We start from the raw sequence: 19,108 nt of genomic DNA, 5'->3' as shown, positions 1-19,108 counted from the left end.
CGTGTTTTCTTGTTTAAAGTGTTCGCGGAATTTTGATCAGAATGAGATTAATAGTAACTAATATTTGTGTGACACGGTAAAAGTTGTGTTACCCGTTTTGTGGCTTAAATCCGTGGGACAAGTACAGCGAACTATAAATATTAACGTTTTTCCTGAATAAATTGCATTGCTGGTAAAACTGTTCACGTTTGCGTTTTACATGACTGCTCGAATCTGTATTATATAATACGCATGATCTGTTCCATACAAATAAGACATACTAGAATGTACTTTAATTATTGTTACGTTTATTTACATTTAAATAATTATTCAAAATAAATTCAAATAAATGTAAATTGACTAGAAACACGGGAGCCGCGTTCTGAGAAAACTCGACATAATACTTGTGCGTAAAGTGTCGTCACAGATTAGCCTATGCAGTCCGCACAAGCTTATCAGGGACGACACTTTCCGCTTTTATGACATTTTTCTTTTAAATAAAGTCTCTTTTTAGGAAAAATTCAATTTAGGCGGAAAGTGTCGTTCCTGATTAGCAGTGCGGACTGCACAGGCTAATCTGGGACACTTTTCGCACATGCATTATGCCCAGTTTTCTCAGCACACGATTCATGGTATTAACACACACTGTGTTACTATTTACGAATGTAATAATAATGAAACATAAAATCACATTACTATTTGTAATGACAATCACAGCGGTTCGGAATGGGGGGATATTTATCACAATAAAATATGAACACACTCAGACTCCATGCCAACTTTAAACGACTAGAAAAGTATATGACGTTATTAATGTATGGTTTATGTCACTTATACGAAACTTAACTAGCACCAAAACCCATACTATATAAAATCTTTTCATGAATTCCACCACAAAATATTTTTAAATATATTAACAATGAAAATGCCGAAATCCGAACACAATGTATACATATTTTTTGATTATCTATGTGTCCTTGTGAATTTTTTTCAAAATCGCATATAATTGGAATGTACATATTGAGAAATAAGAACAAAAACAACTAAGTGTATACAAAAGCAAACGCTCAGTTCCAGAATGTCTACTCGTAGTATAGAACATACAGCTTGTAAACAAAATACTTTTAAAAAATCAACTGTGATAACTTAATTATTAATATCTATTTTTCCTATCCTATTTATAAAAGAACGGATGCAAGCCTACAAGTTTCAAAACATTCGAGAAAAATAACTTCAAAAAGACTGTCAGTGTTGATTTCCTGATTAGTAACATTAAAACGACGATAAAGCTCAAATTAAAGGAAATATTGTGATTTTTGGTTTGAATAGGAATTTTGTTAATTAAGCAAAAAATGGCACTCAACTTAAAAACAAGCAATTCAAACAATGAAATAACAAACAGGGAAACAGTGGCAAACGTTGTAGTTTTACAAGAAAGGGTGTTAGAATTACTCTTGATTAATTTCCACACAACATTGCTTAATATGATTTTTCATGCAATGCTTCCATTTGAACATTTTTCCACAGACGTGACAAGAAAATTTGGGAGCATCGTGCTTATCCATGTGCTGTTTCAACAGCCTCATTGTCTTAAATGTTTTGGTGCATGTTGCACAGGCATGCTTTCCTTTTCCATCATCCGGAGGGCTGCATTTGTGTATTCGAAGAATTGATGGAGTTTTGTATGACTTCGAACATGCTTCACGGGTGTATTTTTTTCATCCGAATGTCAACTCAAATGTTGTTGAAGTGCGTATCCTGACTGACATGGCTTCGCACACACTCCATGAATACTTCGATGCTTTGCCTCGGTGAATCTCATTTTCATGCTTGTTAAGCCAATACGTCGTTGTGAACTCCTTCCCACACTGACTACAGACTTTTGGACCATCGGTGTGGGAACGGGTGTGACGCTGCAGAGATTTTTTTTTACACTTGAATGTTTTTCCGCACTCTGGAAAATCGCACTCGTATGTGGAATCACTATGAATCTGCATGCGCCGCTTTAAAGAGTATGCACATGATAATGCAGCACCGCACACTTCCCATTGAATTTGATCTCCGTTGGACGATTCCATCTGTAATAACACATAAAATAAATTTTATTATGTTTTCTTTTTTCTGTGTACTCTGACTATTGAATAAACACCAGTTACTGAAAGTGGGGGTACGGTGCTCACCAGTTATTGAAACGGGGTTTAATTTTCAAATTTTGATGCATATATTGTGATTGCCTTTTGGAAGCATCCTGGTGCTGATACAAGGTAAACTATAATGGTTATTGAGTCCACCTTTCCATGAAAACTGCTGAGAAATCCTTATATATGGTTTCAAAATGCACATAAAATTAACCGTGTTAATCGTAAACAATGAGGCATTTGCGTATAAAGTCTTCAATAACTTGTTTAATATTATTAATGCATCTACAGGATTTATACCGAGGTTAAATGAATATCAGTAGATCATCTTGTGCGTAAGGACAATGTCGAATAAATATGGTAAATGTACAAACCTTTCAAAAATTCCGACGAAAACATTCACAATTCACCCATTAACCACCAGTTCCTATTTTTCTCACTTACGCCACGCCAGTTACTTGCGTACGATCCACCCCCTGGTAAATTGACAACATTAAAAAAAATGTTTTAGATTCGCAAATTTTCGTTGTAGTTATGATATTTGTGAGGAAACAGTAATACTCAACATTTACCGTGCTCTAAAATATCTATTATAAGCATATTTTGACGATTTAAAACCTGAAAATTATAAAGCGTTGCAAAGCGAAATAATTGAATAATTTGAAGAGTTATGTTGTTGTAGCTATATTTTGTGAAACTACGAGAATTGCTTATATAAAGTATAAAATACATCACTCATTGAATGAGCATCGATGGCCGAGTGGTCTAAGCGTAAGACTTTTACTCCTGGGGTCAGTGGTTCGAGCCCGGTTTAGGGTTACTTTTTTATTTCTTTAATATTATTCTTGCCTTTTTACTGTAGCTTTTTAGATTCAATGTTTACATTTATCAATATAACGCATATAATAACAAACAATACATACCAAAATCTGTGAAAATGCCCCTTTAACTAATTTGGAGAGTTCTGTTGCTATCGTTTTAAATTGTGACATTCCGAGGATTGCTTCTATAATGTATAAAATACACCACTCACTGCATGAGCACGGATGGCCAAGTGGTATAAGTGCTAGACTTTAACTGTAAGGGTCGGTGGTTCGAGCCCAGTTGTGGTTACATTTTATCTTTCTTTAATTCCATTCTTGTTTTAATGGAGTTTTTTGGTTCCAATGTTTACGTTTCTCAAAATTAAAGCATTTAATGAAAACTTCAAAACATGCAAAAAACTGTGTGAAAAGGTCCCTTTAATGCAAAAGAGACTGACAAAATCGTTATTGTTACATTTTGTGACACTACGTGGATTGCTTATATATATATATAAACTCGTAACTCACAGTATAAGCACGGATGGCCGAGTGCTTTAAGACATTTATTCCAATGGTCAGTGGTTCGAATCGAAAGTAGGATTACTTTTTTTCTTTCTGTAAATTTTTTTTTTTTACTCGGTATTAAGTATACATGTTAACCTCTATCAATTTAAAGCAAGTATTGACAAACTTCAATACATGCCTAAATCTGTGAAAAGGTCACTTTAACATGATATGTTTACCCCCAGTGATGGTTTTGCTAGTTTTGTGCTATGACACCTTTGGATTTATAGGTAATTTAAGGGACATAACTCCGACCAATTCATTGCAATGTTAGTGAGCCGTTTCACCCCTTCGTATGCTAAGGCTAGGTTTTTTACATTGAATAAAACTACTTTAAACGGGTATACACAAGCTGTAATCGCAGAATTAAAAAAACAACAACACGTGAAACGAATTGCGTGACACAGACGACTCCATCTGACTGATAGGAGTATTTGAACATACCACGAATCACGATGAAAACAGATGGGATTTGTAGGCGCTAATAAAGAGAGCGAAATTGCAAATCGATAGTTAAATCACAGGTGGTTAGCGCGTGGCTAGCATATTAATTAGTAAAAACATCATTTTAAATGAAAAATAATCAAATTATAACGAAAAGTCAACTATCAAATATATATATTTGACAAGGTATTCAACTCAAAATGCCCCGAAAGTAAGGTGCATGGCTTTGAACAGCCATAACTTCATCTATTGTGCAGCGATTTCCATGAACGCGGTCTTATTCAAAGCAGAAATGAATTTCCTTTCTGGAAATGTACATATCTTGTTATATTTGTACAACTGGTGGGTCAATTTTTAAGAAATAACACGACACACACCTCGCGTGAACTTCTCGTCATCGATCAGACCCGATTCAAGTATGAAATCTTCAGGAGTAAAGACACACCTTCGCGTTGGACCAATAAAATCACTCGTGTGTTTAAAATGTCGGTCAGTTGACATGTATATAAATTAAGGTTTCAAACGGCGCTGGACAGTTAGTTTTGATGCATTATATAACTGCAAGAACGGTAAGAATCTTTTTTTCATACGTTTTATTGAATCATGGTAATAAGGTCCGTGGACTTAGCATGGAAAATGCCCTTTATACTCCATGAATAGTTCAGTCTTGGATCGGGTCTGATCGATGACAAGTAGGTTGTGTATGGTGTTATCTCTTGAAAATTAAGGAGATATAAGTTCAACATAATGTGATGTAGATAATGTTAGATTCATTAAGATAAATACAATAAAGTTTTGTTTGTGATTAATGTTAATTTCCTAATATTTCAGTAAGGTACTATGAGGACAAATTATTGATTGAAAAATTGATACGGCCTCTAACTAAATTACAGAATAATCCATGAACGGAAAGTACTTTTTTTCCGAAGTGATCATTTATTGCAAATCACTGACATAGATATGTTAGAATGTTGTTTCTTAGTTTACAAAAGACACACTATATTAAAACCTTTACAATCCGGACTGATGTTTGGTTCGTTTTACTGAACATCATTCCAACTGTTTCAGAGGTATCATCTTTATATTAAAACAACTTAGAAATAACTATTGAAAATTTTTAACATATTATTAAATTACCATATTCAATTGATACGCTACAAACTAAACTTCACTTGGAAATAATCAGAAACATCTAAACTTTCTTAAGTATTCTAATAAACGATAATAAGTTTGTGAAGCGGTTATTTTTACATTAAACTTAAATAGATTAAACGATTAAGATGATCAGTAAAATTCCAAAGCTATATGTTTGACATTTTAAATCGAATGGAATTAGACTCGTTCGGTTGAGCGCTTATTGTTTAAATGGATCTGTTATAATGATGCACAATCATAACCTTAAACACACACTACTTTACCTCTGTTTATTTCAAAACGAATGGTCCATGCTCTGTGAATAAAGGGGTTGAATGGTTGCGCGTAAAGTGTCGTCCCAGATTAGCCTTTGCAATTTCCGCTGAGAAGAGACTTTCTTTGAACGAATGTATAATAAAAGCGGAAAGTGTCGACCCTGATTAGCAAGTGCGGACTGCATTAAACCCCCTTTTCACAGAGCACTGCCAATTTTCAACGAAGTGGTGGCTCTTTCGTCGTAGTAATACTCCTTCAATATAAGCTCGGTATAAATTATCTGAATTCTTTAAATTATGACCAATATTACGAAAACATTGTTTTATATATAGAATAAGTAGCAAAGTTTTGTTTTGTTTATTTATTTTATTTTTATTTTAAGTAACTTGGTTTCTAAATACATTTTCACCGCCAAACCAGAATAACTTTACAATATTCTCTAGTATGTTTACCGTTATTTTTTGCTACGTTTAATAATGTTAGAACAAAAACACGACGTTATATGGATGCATTTGTTTTATTGATAGCTTTGCAAAGTTTCAAACAAAGCCATTCGCCGGCCGATTTAAATGCCCATGGTCGTGTCGAGCCACGACCTGTACGTGGACACTCTGGCGTACACGCTGGGGTACGTGGTGCCACACCCAGACACGCCCCAGGAGGTCACACCAGCCAGCACGGGGGTTGAGCCACGGAAGCACACTGTCGGGCCACCACTGTCACCCTGCAATCAATTTTAGAAACAACTAGAACATAATGTTTAACTAATAACACAATTTCCTTATGATAAATGACTAGTACTCATCCGAACATAAGTAATTGTGTGTTAACGGTTTTTAAACAAATGTACCTGACATGTTCCAGTGTTCCTGTTATCGATGCAGATGTGAACACTTGCAGCGTAATTGGTGCCCCAGGATGACGTGCACTCGCTGTTCGTCATGATGACACCGTCTGTCTCCTGTAGCTGATCAGGAATCTGTTTGTTCGGCTGAGTGCCTACAATAAAAAGTCGGTATGTTGGACCATGGTATAAAATCGGTGGGAAACAAAAAATGATATAGAAAATATATGCTTGGTGACTTATTATATCATGTGATGTCAGACGAGGCCGATATTGCGTAGAAAATGGCGAGGCTTGTTTGCTTGTATTGATATAAGCGACATTCCACAACCACAAAAAGTAGTTCTCACAGTGGGCGGGACTAAGGCTGCACACCACACTTTTTAGCCACCAATGCGCATTGGCAAGGGAGAAATTTCAAAATAAAGAGAACAATGCTCAAGTAAGCACCATTTTGAGTGTCTAAATAATAATGAATGTCAGGTTTGAGTTGTGGTGATTGTTCTTGGATGTTTGTAAATGACCAAAACATAGGTATTGTAACTATAGCTGCATACAGGAAGTAGAATTAATGCAATTCGAAAACAGGTGTAATGCTGGCTCCGGTCAGTGTTTCTGTTGGAAATTTGAAAGGGCGTACGGACATTGAACTATAACAAAAAATCTAATCCTTTGACCCCCAATTTTCTCCATTGCTGTTTAGTACTTGGTAAGTTACCAATGTAAAAACATGGTCTCCAGGCACCTTGCTTCCGCAGGAAAGTGGCAGTTTGTTGTTGAAACTGGCTTAAAAAGGCTCGGAAACACACATAATTTTGTTGTTTTTATTTGAAATAATCAATACTAAAGCATTTTGCCCCAACTTATTTGATTTGAATGTTACTGATTTTTCAGATGGCACACCCTCAACCATTCTGGAAATGTGCTTGGTTTATTTTCAGATATGCGAGGTGACCAGGTTTCGGACAGTGGTTAACTCCTGCTTGTGTATGAGATTGGCCGAGACTAAAAAAACTGTATATTGCCACCTTAAGGTAAAACATCAAATTATGAAAATGATCAAACACCCATGAAATATGCTTTTGCTTAATTATTTATCCCTAAGGTTTTGTTTCTAAACAGAGTTTTTGCCCCATAGCACCATTGTATGCCCAATACTGATTGTAAATCAAGGGAGGTAATTCGAAATCATGTTTACCGATATCTGCAATTCTCGAACAGCTCTGTATAAAAGTATGTGTTAAATATGTAGCCGGGTTGGAAAATTTACTACTCTGTGGTGAAGAATAACTTTATTTTCATATACTGTCAAAAATACAGCAAACAATATAAGAATACAATCAAAATAATGAGTAAAAATGGCCGTTCTGCAGCATTTACTACTGTTTAGGGCCTATTGCACATTACAATCTTGTTAACATTGTTCCCTGGCACATAAACATCTTGTTAACATTGTTCCCGGCAAATGCAAAGGCATTTAATAACACATTTAGTATGTAATGCCATATGAATGGTCCTGGCTTGAAGTGGACGGCTCACACGAGTACAGGGACTCCTGTAACAGCGGTCGATTTGATACTCTTTTCCGTAGGAAGTATCGAGATTGTTTGTATGCTTGCGACTTCTTTCGCCTGGAATGATACTGGCTTTTTTGGTCGATTCGATTCAAATTCATGTACATTTGTGAGTTTTTCTTCACATTAATGCCAACAGCCCTTGCTAGTATTAATGTAGCCCGTCCTCGACCCAGTGTTCGCGAATGTGTTGCTGAGTGGCATAGTCCTGAGAAGTTTCGCGTCCAGCATGTAAACTTTGGAGCGTAATTGAAAATTGTCGAGTGCATGCTTTCGCATTGATTTGTGCTGTAGAGTTCTTTAACTGATCTTAAAGTTTCTGTGTTGAACGTGTTCATGATGGCATCTTTAAGAGTAGTTTGATCATCTTTTGACAGGGTAAGGTGTTGTCCGTAGGGTAGATGTTTAACACTGTACTTTCCGTAGTGCACAAAATGATGTTGGCAGACAGTCGATTGCTTAGAGCATGCAACATGTGAGTCACCGAAACAGGGAACTATGTTTTCAAGAGCTTTTGTGCTACGCTCAATGAACTCGGCATCATTACTTCTTATGGATTTAAGGTTTGTCAGCTCCATGCGGGCACGGGTACGAATTCCACTTGCAAGTGATTTCAGGAAAAGTGTCTTGTTTTGCGCAGCCTTAAGTTTTGAATTTAAGTTGATATTCCTGATTTTTTTCTCCAAAGTTCTGAGTTTGTGAATAAAACAATGGTAATGTTTCATGTTTGTTTTATTCTCTGTATTGTAGTCTCTCAGAGCTTTCGCCACTTGACTGCTTGCGTCTGTCGTCACAGATCGAATATTCAAAACGCGTCGCTTCAGGACACTGTTCAGGTTAGTGTGTAGGGAACTTCGTTCGGTTGACGATATCGATTGGTCTGTAGCCAGTGTTTTGGAGCAATTATCATGTGTGCAGGCTTTTTTCTTGCAAAATTTGCTGGAAATTGATGCTGCCAGGACAAATTTCTTTGACGAATTGTGCTCGATAAGAGGAGCAAAACTCTGCTTTGCTTTTTCCGCACCACCTTGCGGTCTGCATGAAAACGATGTGTCAACCTGTACATCAGCAGAGTTGTCTTTTCCTGACAGTGTTAGAATGCGACTGACATAATGCTGGTTATTACACATTTCGTCTTCGTTGACTGTTGTTGCCTTGTCAGACATCAAGTTCATTTTCTTTTGCATAAGTGAGTCACTTGGAGGCTTGATGTTCAAGCATGACAACACCAGTGACACATCAGCCATCCCAATTTTGGATTTCATCACTGGCAGCAAAATCATTTCATTTAGGACACCAGCACCTGGCCCCCTAGGTTTCTTTATTGTATTTGATAGCTCCATAGGTGTTGACTTATAATGGCAGCCCCTGCATTCCGCACAAATAGAAATAGCTAGTCCACGTCGGTGCACAACACTCACGGAAACCAGTGAATTCTTGCAGTTTTGCTGATGTACCTGTTGTATAATGTTTCTTAAGCACTGCATATTGACAATGACATTCTCATCAACACTCGTGCAGTCTGGAATGTCTTTTATTTCAGCTTTTGGTCGTAGCTTGTAAGGCAAGGTAGTCCCTGAAGAAGAAGCGTGAAGTACGTCAATAGCCTCTTCAGCAGAAAGACGCTCCGTTGCAGGTACTGATGGAACAGCGATATCTTCAGTGGGACTAGGTAAATTTTGGCCTGTTTGTCGGAATGTGTTTCCTGGTCTAAACCAAAATGCCTTGCGTGCTTTATTTAATCTTTAACTGCGCCTTGAATTACTTTTGGCCATTGTGCGCAATTCAACTGATGTTATTTATATGTAAATAAGAAATAAATGTGAAGAAGTGACTCTGGTAAATGCCTCACTTTATTGTATGCCTTTTTGCAATGATCTGAGCTTACTAGAAGTTTTAATTTTCTGTTTCCAAGATATTTGGGCTGATATTTATGTCAGATGTCAATTTTTAGGCAGTTGTTAGTGTTATCGCAGGGGTATTTCCTCAATATGTCAGCCCCAGTTATTTATGCTATGATTGGGTTACCTCCCTTGCATGTGTTTGTTTAAGGGATTAGTACACTGGGGCCTTTAATGTTGTGTTTTTACAGCAGATTAAAGGTCCAAATGCCTAACTTGCCTTTCAAGTTCATGCTAAGCATGCAATTAATTTATATTTTTATTATTCTAAGCAAAAACATGTGCATTTATTGGGAGTGATGTAAAAAAATTAGCAACATAAAGTATTTATTGGCCCAAAACTGTGTTCTTTTGTGTTGCTTCTGTAATAAAGTTATGATTTAGAGGCTTACCTAGTCACCCGCACTACCATTTATCATTTCAATGTGATTAAGACTTCAATTTATTGTTGCAATATGTTTCTGTGAGGTAGCTTTTCATTACCATGACTTCTACAGTAACACGAAAATGGCATAGAAAAAAAGAGAAAACAGGGGTTGGATTAAACGCTTTATAAATAACAGACAAGCCTTCAGAATTGGTTACAAATGTATTATATTTGCTTGTTTTTGTCCAAATTTTAAGAAAACAAGTCATTTTCAGCAGTTTCTAAGACTATGCTGGCCCTTAAGGCTGCACACCACACTTTTTAGCCACCAATGCGCATTGGCAAGGGAGAAATTTCAAAATAAAGAGAACAATGCTCAAGTAAGCACCATTTTGAGTGTCTAAATAATAATGAATGTCAGGTTTGAGTTGTGGTGATTGTTCTTGGATGTTTGTAAATGACCAAAACATAGGTATTGTAACTATAGCTGCATACAGGAAGTAGAATTAATGCAATTCGAAAACAGGTGTAATGCTGGCTCCGGTCAGTGTTTCTGTTGGAAATTTGAAAGGGCGTACGGACATTGAACTATAACAAAAAATCTAATCCTTTGACCCCCAATTTTCTCCATTGCTGTTTAGTACTTGGTAAGTTACCAATGTAAAAACATGGTCTCCAGGCACCTTGCTTCCGCAGGAAAGTGGCAGTTTGTTGTTGAAACTGGCTTAAAAAGGCTCGGAAACACACATAATTTTGTTGTTTTTATTTGAAATAATCAATACTAAAGCATTTTGCCCCAACTCATTTGATTTGAATGTTACTGATTTTTCAGATGGCACACCCTCAACCATTCTGGAAATGTGCTTGGTTTATTTTCAGATATGCGAGGTGACCAGGTTTCGGACAGTGGTTAACTCCTGCTTGTGTATGAGATTGGCCGAGACTAAAAAAACTGTATATTGCCACCTAAACATTACTCTAACGCGACTAATTTGCATGATAATTTCGGTTAGGCACGTAATACTGTTGGCAATTGGCAGACTTTAGACGTGTCATCGGATGGGGGATGTAATTCTACTTTGAAATATTCAGTCAGCGTCTCCGACGTAAGTGTGCACTAGTGGCATAGTTAAATATGTTATTACCGGTGACTGTATGTCCCCATCCACTGATCTCACATGTTTGGCGATCAAAGTTCTCGCCCGTAGTTGCCAGTTGGTTCCCGACAAGTCAGCGTCAGAGGTCAGCTCTAGAAGGGCAATATCGTGGGAATAGGCACCGCTCCCCACGTTGTAGTTCGGGTGATATAGTAGGTTATGGAATATAAATTGATCGCTGTCAAAACCAAAAACCTAGTCGTTAAATAAACAACAAAGATATGAGTCGCGCTCAGATACAACGGGGTTTAATGCATGTACAAAGTGTTGTCCTTGCTTAGCCTCTGTGGACTGCACAGGCTAAGAGGGGGCAACACATTCCGCCTTACCTAGATTTTCGAGGAGAAAAGTCTCCTTTTTAATAAATAATATAATAATAGCGAAAAGAGTCGTCCCTGAATAGCATGTGCGGACTGCAAAGGCTAATCTGGGACGATACTTTACGCACATGCAATATGCCCCGTTTAGGAAGAGCTCCTCTCTTATGAATAGTTTATATCTTTATGACTTGTTTATTTAAGAATATATTTGCAACATTATACATTAATCCTGGCACTGTCAAAACTGTGTGCGATATTGATTAGTATGACGCGATGTAATACTTTATTTTATTGAACCTGTTTTTAATTATTTAAATAACATATCTTACCATGATAACCCGTCTGACGGCGTATGATTTCCTGTTGGGGTCTGACAAGAATCCGTTGGTCAAGACTACTTAGAGAGTAGACGCACTGAAATAGTTTTTTTAGAAACTATAAAACGTGTTATATCTTTCGGGTTTAACATTTTTCGATTGAAAATGTTTTTGACGGTGTTGTAAAGTGTTCACTCAAAACATAGGCTTGGTTGTTAAATACTGTGGAAACATTACATTTTCTTGATGAAAAAGAGAAAGAAAACGATGCTCATTCTGCAGCTGCAGCAGTTAGTCAACTTATATATGAGACAACCTTGTCTAACCAACCTGGAGCCTTCCACACAGTGTGCAGCGGTCACAACCCATTTGCTCCTGACGATGGACCCTCCACAAGTGTGGTACCAGTAACCTCCACTGGAGGTTGTGTACCTTTGCAGCGAAATCTGGTGCGGATGGGACGCAATGGTCGTCGGACTTCCGTTGATGATCCGGGAAATCGTATCTCCTACATTCACACAAACCGTAATGATTTTATTTCCAGTTAATAGATAGTGAGTAATTAATTGATTTAACATCAGTGCGATTAAGAAAATATCCCCAAAACTTGCATTATACTTGAAAATAGGTTTTAACCTTAAAACTTGATAATAATTGTATACTAAATGATTAAATGCATGTGAATTGTTTGTCAATATATATTATATGTTCAGTACAATACAATAGACTAAGTAGAAGTATTTTACAGTCACTTCCTCTGTTTATATATTTTCATGTCCAATAAAATGAAACACCAAATAACATACCATTTGCCGAAGCAATAAGGAAGACGAAAGCAAGAAGATACCCAACCATGATGATGCTGTGTCTCAAAGCAAGTATTCTGTCAGAAGCACTGGTTAGGCTGGCGTTTCTCTACCCCTTATATAGGACGGGGACATAGCATAGCGCAAGCCTTAATGTTAACCCATTTATGTCTAGTGGACTCTCCCATCCTTCTAAAATGGATCAATTTATTTCCAAAATTAGGGATGTCTAGTATATGTATTTCTATATTTAGAATATTACTTACTGAAATTTCTTTAAACAAACAGCGCAGACCCAGATAAGACGCCGCACCATGCGGCGTCTCATCTGGGTCTACGCTGTTTGCAATATCCTTTTTTCAGGACGCTAGACATGAATGGGTTTAGTGATAATTGTATCGTTATACTCGTCACTTTATGGCTCCCTTTATGGCAATAACAGTGGTCATTCAATTAAGAAACAGTACTAAATAACCATGATTTCCAGATGCTCGAAACCACGCTTGACAAGACGAATTAATCTTGTTTATATGGTCAATAAATGGTCAGTAACTTGTACTAAAGCCAAAGCGCATGTGAATAATTGTTTCTGTTCTTTACGATGACCCTTTTGGACAACTGATCAAGATGTTTTCTTTTTCATGTTTTTCCACAGGCACTCCTTAACTCCATAAGTTAGAATAGCTCGACAATATTTCACAGGCACTCCTTAACTCCATAAGTTAGAATAGAAAAGTTCCGCCTGAAATGTTACCTATTTATAGCTCGACAATATTTCACAGGCACTCCTTAACTCCATAAGTTAGAATAGAAAAGTTCCGCCTGAAATGTTACCTATTTATAGCTCGACAATATTTCACAGGCACTCCTTAACTCCATAAGTTAGAATAGCTCGACAATATTCCACAGGCACTCCTTAACTCCATAAGTTAGAATAGAAAAGTTCCGCCTGAAATGTTACCTATTTATAGCTCGACAATATTTCACAGGCACTCCTTAACTCCATAAGTTAGAATAGAAAAGTTCCGCCTGAAATGTTACCTATTTATAGCTTGACAATATTTCACAGGCACTCCTTAACTCCATAAGTTAGAATAGAAAAGTTCCGCCTGAAATGTTACCTTTTTGCCAACAGTCTCGTTCGTGAACGTTTTGCACAAGTTTAAAGGAAGTATATACATTATTAAATAAAAAAAGACTTGACATAACTTTGATCAATACAAAACTAAAATAAAAGTTCAGATGAAGTAGTACCGGCCATCGACCAAATTACAACTTAAAAATATTTCAAATATTATTTTGTACAGTCCTTAACACATTCATGTACACAAAACATGTACTCTATTCGAGGATCCCCGTTTGTGTCGCTTCGTTCATACGACATGGGCAAACTTTAAACGTGTCGGCATCGGCCTCAAGTGGTTCGTAATGAATTGTATTGATGCAGCTATGTTATATCTATCATTTTTGTTGCGATTCATTTGTTGGTTTAAGATTACAAAAATGAAATGTTGACATTAAAATCGTTTATACAAACTTTCATTGAGGCCATGACACAAGAGAGGTAAGCTTCAATGCATTTTAAATTTATTAGAAACTATTCGTGCCAAGATTGTCTTAAAAGGAAATTTTCACAGATTTTGGCATGAAATGAAGTTTGTCATTAAATGCTTTATATTGACAAATGTAAACATTGGATCTAAAAAGCTCCAGTAGAAAAAAAACAAGAATAACATTAAAAAAAGAAAAAGGTAGCACTCAACTGGGCTCGAACCACTGGCCCCTGGAGTAAACGTCTAACGCTCAGACCAATCGGCAATACGTGTCCATACAATGAGTGATGTATTTTATACTTTATATAAGCAACAACAGAACTCTCAAAAGTATTCAATCGTTTCGCTTTGCAACGCCTTAAAATTTTCATGTTTTTAAATCGTCAAAAAATGCCTATAATGGATATTTAAGAGCATATTTAATGTTCAATATTACTGTTTCCTCAAACATATTTTAACTACAACGAACATTTGCGAATTTGAAACATTTTTTTTAATTTTGTCAATTTACCAAAACATGAAAAGGTCCCTTTTAGCCAAATGAAAGGAAATAACAAGTCCTTCATTTCCACCCAACAGCCAAACCGGTCAAGGGATCAATGATGATGTTGATGATGATGATGATTCACTTATTATTCTTGACCGACGTGTATGCCTTCTGACGTTGACAATAATATATCGCAATTTGAATAATATTTAAACATATTGTAATCGACATGATTGATGCAAGAGAGGTTTCCTTTCTGATTCTACAAAACGTACACAGTGTAATTCCCTTGCCGATTATTTAACAAATGATCTATTTTCATGAAGAGACACGCTTTAGGACAGTTTGAATAATCAATACACCATACATGTTCGCTTCCATGTGTGACCGTCTTCTAACAATCTCACGGTTTAAGTGGATATACCTGCTGCATATTTGTTATAAGAAGTAATTGTAGTTTAGTTGTTCACATGAACTTGTAACGACGTTCGAAATAAAATTGGACCATCCGTAAACAAGAAATATCTTTTTAAAGATATATTTCGTTCATTTGAATATTTTTTTACGATCGTCAATACAAATAAATAACATCAAACAGTTATGACTTATGACGGGAAGTTGTTTTTTTTTCAGAACAATTTTTAGCCGCATTATATCTTTATATCTTATATCTTATTGAGAACGAATTTATGTAAACGCACAATGAAGGCTATTGATTGTGATCACACGATTGAAGATGAAAATGTGGCGTGCCACACTATTTATCAATCCTTTTGTCCACTACATGCGCTCCAGGCACGTGTTCAAATTTATTCTGCCACGCGTGTATGGCGGTGGTGGCAGGTCAACATCGGTATATGGTATTTATGAACGCAATGCTTTAAATTATTTTTGAGCCTGCTTTGTACGACTTCTTGTTTTTCTTATTGGGTAACTGACACACGGATAATTTTGATCAATACCCGTAGAGCAATATATTTGTGCGGCTTGCTAGAAAACAGTCAACAACAACAACACACTAAGATCTGCTTAAGTTGTTTATTGCTTAAAAAACATGTGTTTGATAAAAATCTGTATAGTAAAGAAGGTCTGTGTTCTGTGATCTCTCGGTTGATGCTTCTATGCCCGGAGGACTTATCTGTTGATAAGACCTGAAACAGCGAGTTGAGTAAGTCTGTCTGTGCCATGATAAAGATTGTATATGGGCCGCGCTCTGTGAAAAGGGGGTTAAATACACTTGCGTAAACTGTCGTCCCAGATTAGCCTGAGCAGTTCGCTAATCAGGGACGACACTTTCCGCATAAATTGAATTTTTGCTGAGAAGAGATTTTCTTTAAACGAAAAATATCATACAAGCGGAAAGTGTCGACTCAAATTAGCCTGTGCGGACGGCACAAGATAACTAATCTGGGAAACCATTTTACGCAAATGCATTAAACCCCCTTTTCACAGAGCACGGCTCAATTATGTATGTATTATACAATATTAATACAACATTAATACTAATATGCATTTACTCATTATTAATCAGATACCTATTCATATTTGAAATCGCTGGTTTGATATTCAATTGATAACAGCTAATGACAATAATAGTTAAAATATTATAATAAATATTACGCTATATCGATATGTATCTACATTACCCTATCCTGATGTGTGTATTTCTGAATAAATCGGACAAGACCCAAACTGAAAATGATCTGTTTGCCATATATCTCAAATGTATATCGTCAACAACGACTTGTCTATACATCAGAGAACACCCTTTTTGTTCAGATCGGTACACGTTTAAAGAATGGCTATGTGCTTGCATGTAGCGTATTTCGCAAAGCATTTTATTAATCGCAAGTTGACAGTATTTGCGATCGCAAACATAAATAATATGTCAAATGATTTACAATTTAACACAATACATGCTCTTGCGACGCCCACATTCAGAAAAGTGACTGAACCTTTACTGCAGTCAACCCCCAACTGTTCACCGATTTGATTCAAAATGCATACAGTGACCTTGCGTTCTTGTTATTAAACCATAATGCTATATCGTAAGTAAAAAATGGTTTGACAATTATCTTGAAAAAGGGCTTGACAATTTTATTGAGTAATGCCATTACTCAATAAAATTGTCAAGCCCTTTTTCAAGATAATTGTCAAACCATTTTTTACTAATCGCTATAGGCCTTTGCAAGCAGATAGGGTCAATTTTTAAAACTGTTATCCTCTTCTTCTCAGTAGGTTAAACCGCTAAGCATTCATGAGATCACTGCACATGTTAATTTGGTAGGGATGATCCCGGAAATACAAACCTACCAGCAGCGACTGTAGGCCCGCGTTGTAGTCGCAGGCGACCTCGGGGCGCTGGTAGTTAATGAAGACTTTAATACATGCGAAAATCTGTTAAAAGGTTCCTTTAACTCCACGTGTGGCATTAAACTTTTATATGGAACACTGCTTGTTGGGCACACAATGTCATCAGATGTTGGTAACTATATTTGCTAAGTTATTTCAGAATCATAAAAGGGAGTGTGAAGTTATTGTGCGGACACCAAATATGCACAAAAGTTTACTATATTTAAAGAATTTTAAATTTTAAACTTTGACTCGGACCTTGAAACTGGGGATATTAAAAGTGTTTTGTCTTACTATGGAGACCAATAAATGTGTCATCTTCTCCTAAATTACTTTAATAATGTGTCATATTCTCCTAAATTACTTTAATGCATAAAGAAGCCATATTCCTGGCACAATAAGACCTTCAGACATTAATTGTGACCTTGACTTTGGATGGTAGGTTCTTGCGCGCTACACATTGCCGTAATATATTGCTCATTTTATTAAGTTCTGTTATATTGCCATCATGCATAAATAAGTTGTAGGCCTTATCACAAACAAAAGCTTTTGTTTCGCTATATTCCTATTAGAAATATCCATTTCATTAAAATTAAAAAAGTATAGGGTGCATTGATTTTTAAGCTTAGGGGGAATGTAACATTTTTTTTTCTTTATTTTTTGTGTGTGAAAGATTTCGGCCATAGATCATACCGACACTCGGCCCATGTATATGACAAAATATCTTTTAAGTTCTTAAAATCTAATTTACAATATTAAATCAACAAAAGTTAACATAGAGGATATTTGTTGGATTCGGTGGATTATCCATTTTTATTCACGAGCGATCATAGAAAATAATATTTTCACGAGTGGCGCAGCCACGAGCTGAAATGTATTTTTTGTATGATCTCGAGTGAATTAAAATCGATAATCCACCAAATCCAACAAATTTTCTTTTTATGTAATGCCTTTTTCACAGTTTATATACATTGTTAAAGAGTTTAACTAAAAGGGAACGTCTTGAGGGGCATAACTTTGGACAAAATAATTCGTTGGATGGTTCAGCAACTAGAAAATTTCAAAAGGCCATAACTCTCTAAATAAATCATCTTACAAAAAACCCACTAATAACATGCGCATCTCCTCAAGGTAGTTAAGCTTCTTATAAAGCTTCATTGTATTTCAGTCAGTAGTTGGGGAGAAATAGCCCGGACAAGAATTGCACCATATGTACAGTTTATAGAAAATTTCAAAGGGCCATAACTCTGTGAAAAATCATCCGACCATAACCTGCTGATAATATGCACATCTTCTGTTGATATTGAAGCTTCACATAAAGTTTCATTGAAGGAAAAGGGACGTTTAGGGTCGTTATTTGCCTTTATCCATATTATTTTCAACCTCCTATCAACATAAAGTTCAGAGAGTCATCTTTTCAAAATATCCTCAATGCATGTATTTGTTCAAAAGACGTTATCTCCAGCCCGAAACAAAGATGCCCACTTTTTTCCAATTTTGATGTCGTTTAACGTTGCTTTTTACGGCAACGTCACAACTACGAATTGTATCGACGCAGATTGCCGCGCTTATTATTCAATCAGCATAATGATGATCCACAATGTGATAAATGATTAATTCATTTCCATGAATCAAAGTAACATATTACATGTCATATAATATTATTATTGCTTCACATCGCCAAATGTTTTACGCAAAACAATCACACATGGTTTATAACATTTGAAAGATTGTTTTAAATCGCATCATTATAAAACTAGAAAATTCTTATAAGTAACAACGAAAATATTAATTAAACAACAACAAATACAGTGTTATATCATGCCCTATTGTAATAACATATTCCGTATGCACATCCTGATCGCGTAACCTTGTAAATATAGAGAATATTATGTGAGTTTTGGATAAAGATCAAGTTTATCATGCGAGGCTTAGAACCGATATAGCGCGAGGCTTGCAGAGCGCTAACATAGTTCGTGCCGAGCACAATAAACTTGATATTTATCCAAAACTAACATAATATTCTATTTATCCTATTATTTCCTCACAATTTTCCATTAATAATTGTCAAATATGGCATTTTTTTGACGAT

At 36.1% G+C, this 19,108-nt stretch overlaps 2 protein-coding genes and 1 long non-coding RNA gene across 3 annotated transcripts; 1 reads left to right on the top strand and 2 right to left on the bottom strand.

Moving 5' to 3' along the window:
- Positions 1-5,836: 5,836 nt before the first annotated feature.
- Positions 5,837-11,254, bottom strand: LOC127858493 (chymotrypsin-like serine proteinase; the record flags this gene model as incomplete). Its single annotated transcript, XM_052395680.1, has 3 exons — positions 5,837-6,062; positions 6,189-6,337; positions 11,170-11,254. Coding segments are annotated over 3 exons (393 nt in total), but the record flags the coding sequence as incomplete, so codon positions are not given.
- LOC127858893 (uncharacterized) lies at positions 8,506-10,993 on the top strand. Its single transcript, XR_008039179.1, has 3 exons — positions 8,506-8,592; positions 9,300-9,428; positions 10,904-10,993. It is a non-coding gene; the product is annotated as an uncharacterized LOC127858893 (long non-coding RNA).
- Positions 11,255-11,830: 576 nt separating the features above from the next.
- LOC127856967 (chymotrypsin-like elastase family member 1) lies at positions 11,831-12,705 on the bottom strand. The gene is made up of 3 exons (XM_052393175.1): positions 12,625-12,705; positions 12,149-12,326; positions 11,831-11,915 (listed from the first exon to the last, which is right to left on the bottom strand). Exons 1-3 carry the CDS (start codon positions 12,671-12,673, stop codon positions 11,900-11,902), a joined length of 243 nt encoding a protein of 80 aa, XP_052249135.1. The 5' UTR covers positions 12,674-12,705; the 3' UTR covers positions 11,831-11,899.
- Between the last annotated feature and the right edge of the window lie 6,403 nt (positions 12,706-19,108).

Source organism: Dreissena polymorpha, chromosome 14 (assembly GCF_020536995.1).
Source record: "Dreissena polymorpha isolate Duluth1 chromosome 14, UMN_Dpol_1.0, whole genome shotgun sequence".
Classification (NCBI taxonomy): domain Eukaryota; kingdom Metazoa; phylum Mollusca; class Bivalvia; order Myida; family Dreissenidae; genus Dreissena; species Dreissena polymorpha.
The sequence above is the reverse complement of the archived record's forward strand: the minus strand, read 5'-3'. Positions and strand labels throughout refer to the sequence as shown.

Bases quoted from the DNA above. Each gene is read 5' to 3' on its own strand.
- LOC127856967 (XM_052393175.1), bottom strand. From the start codon at position 12,673: ATGGTTGGGTATCTTCTTGCTTTCGTCTTCCTTATTGCTTCGGCAAAT. The intron at 12,327-12,624 runs GTATGTTATTTG...GTGTGAATGTAG, and splicing joins CCTTATTGCTTCGGCAAATG to GAGATACGATTTCCCGGATC.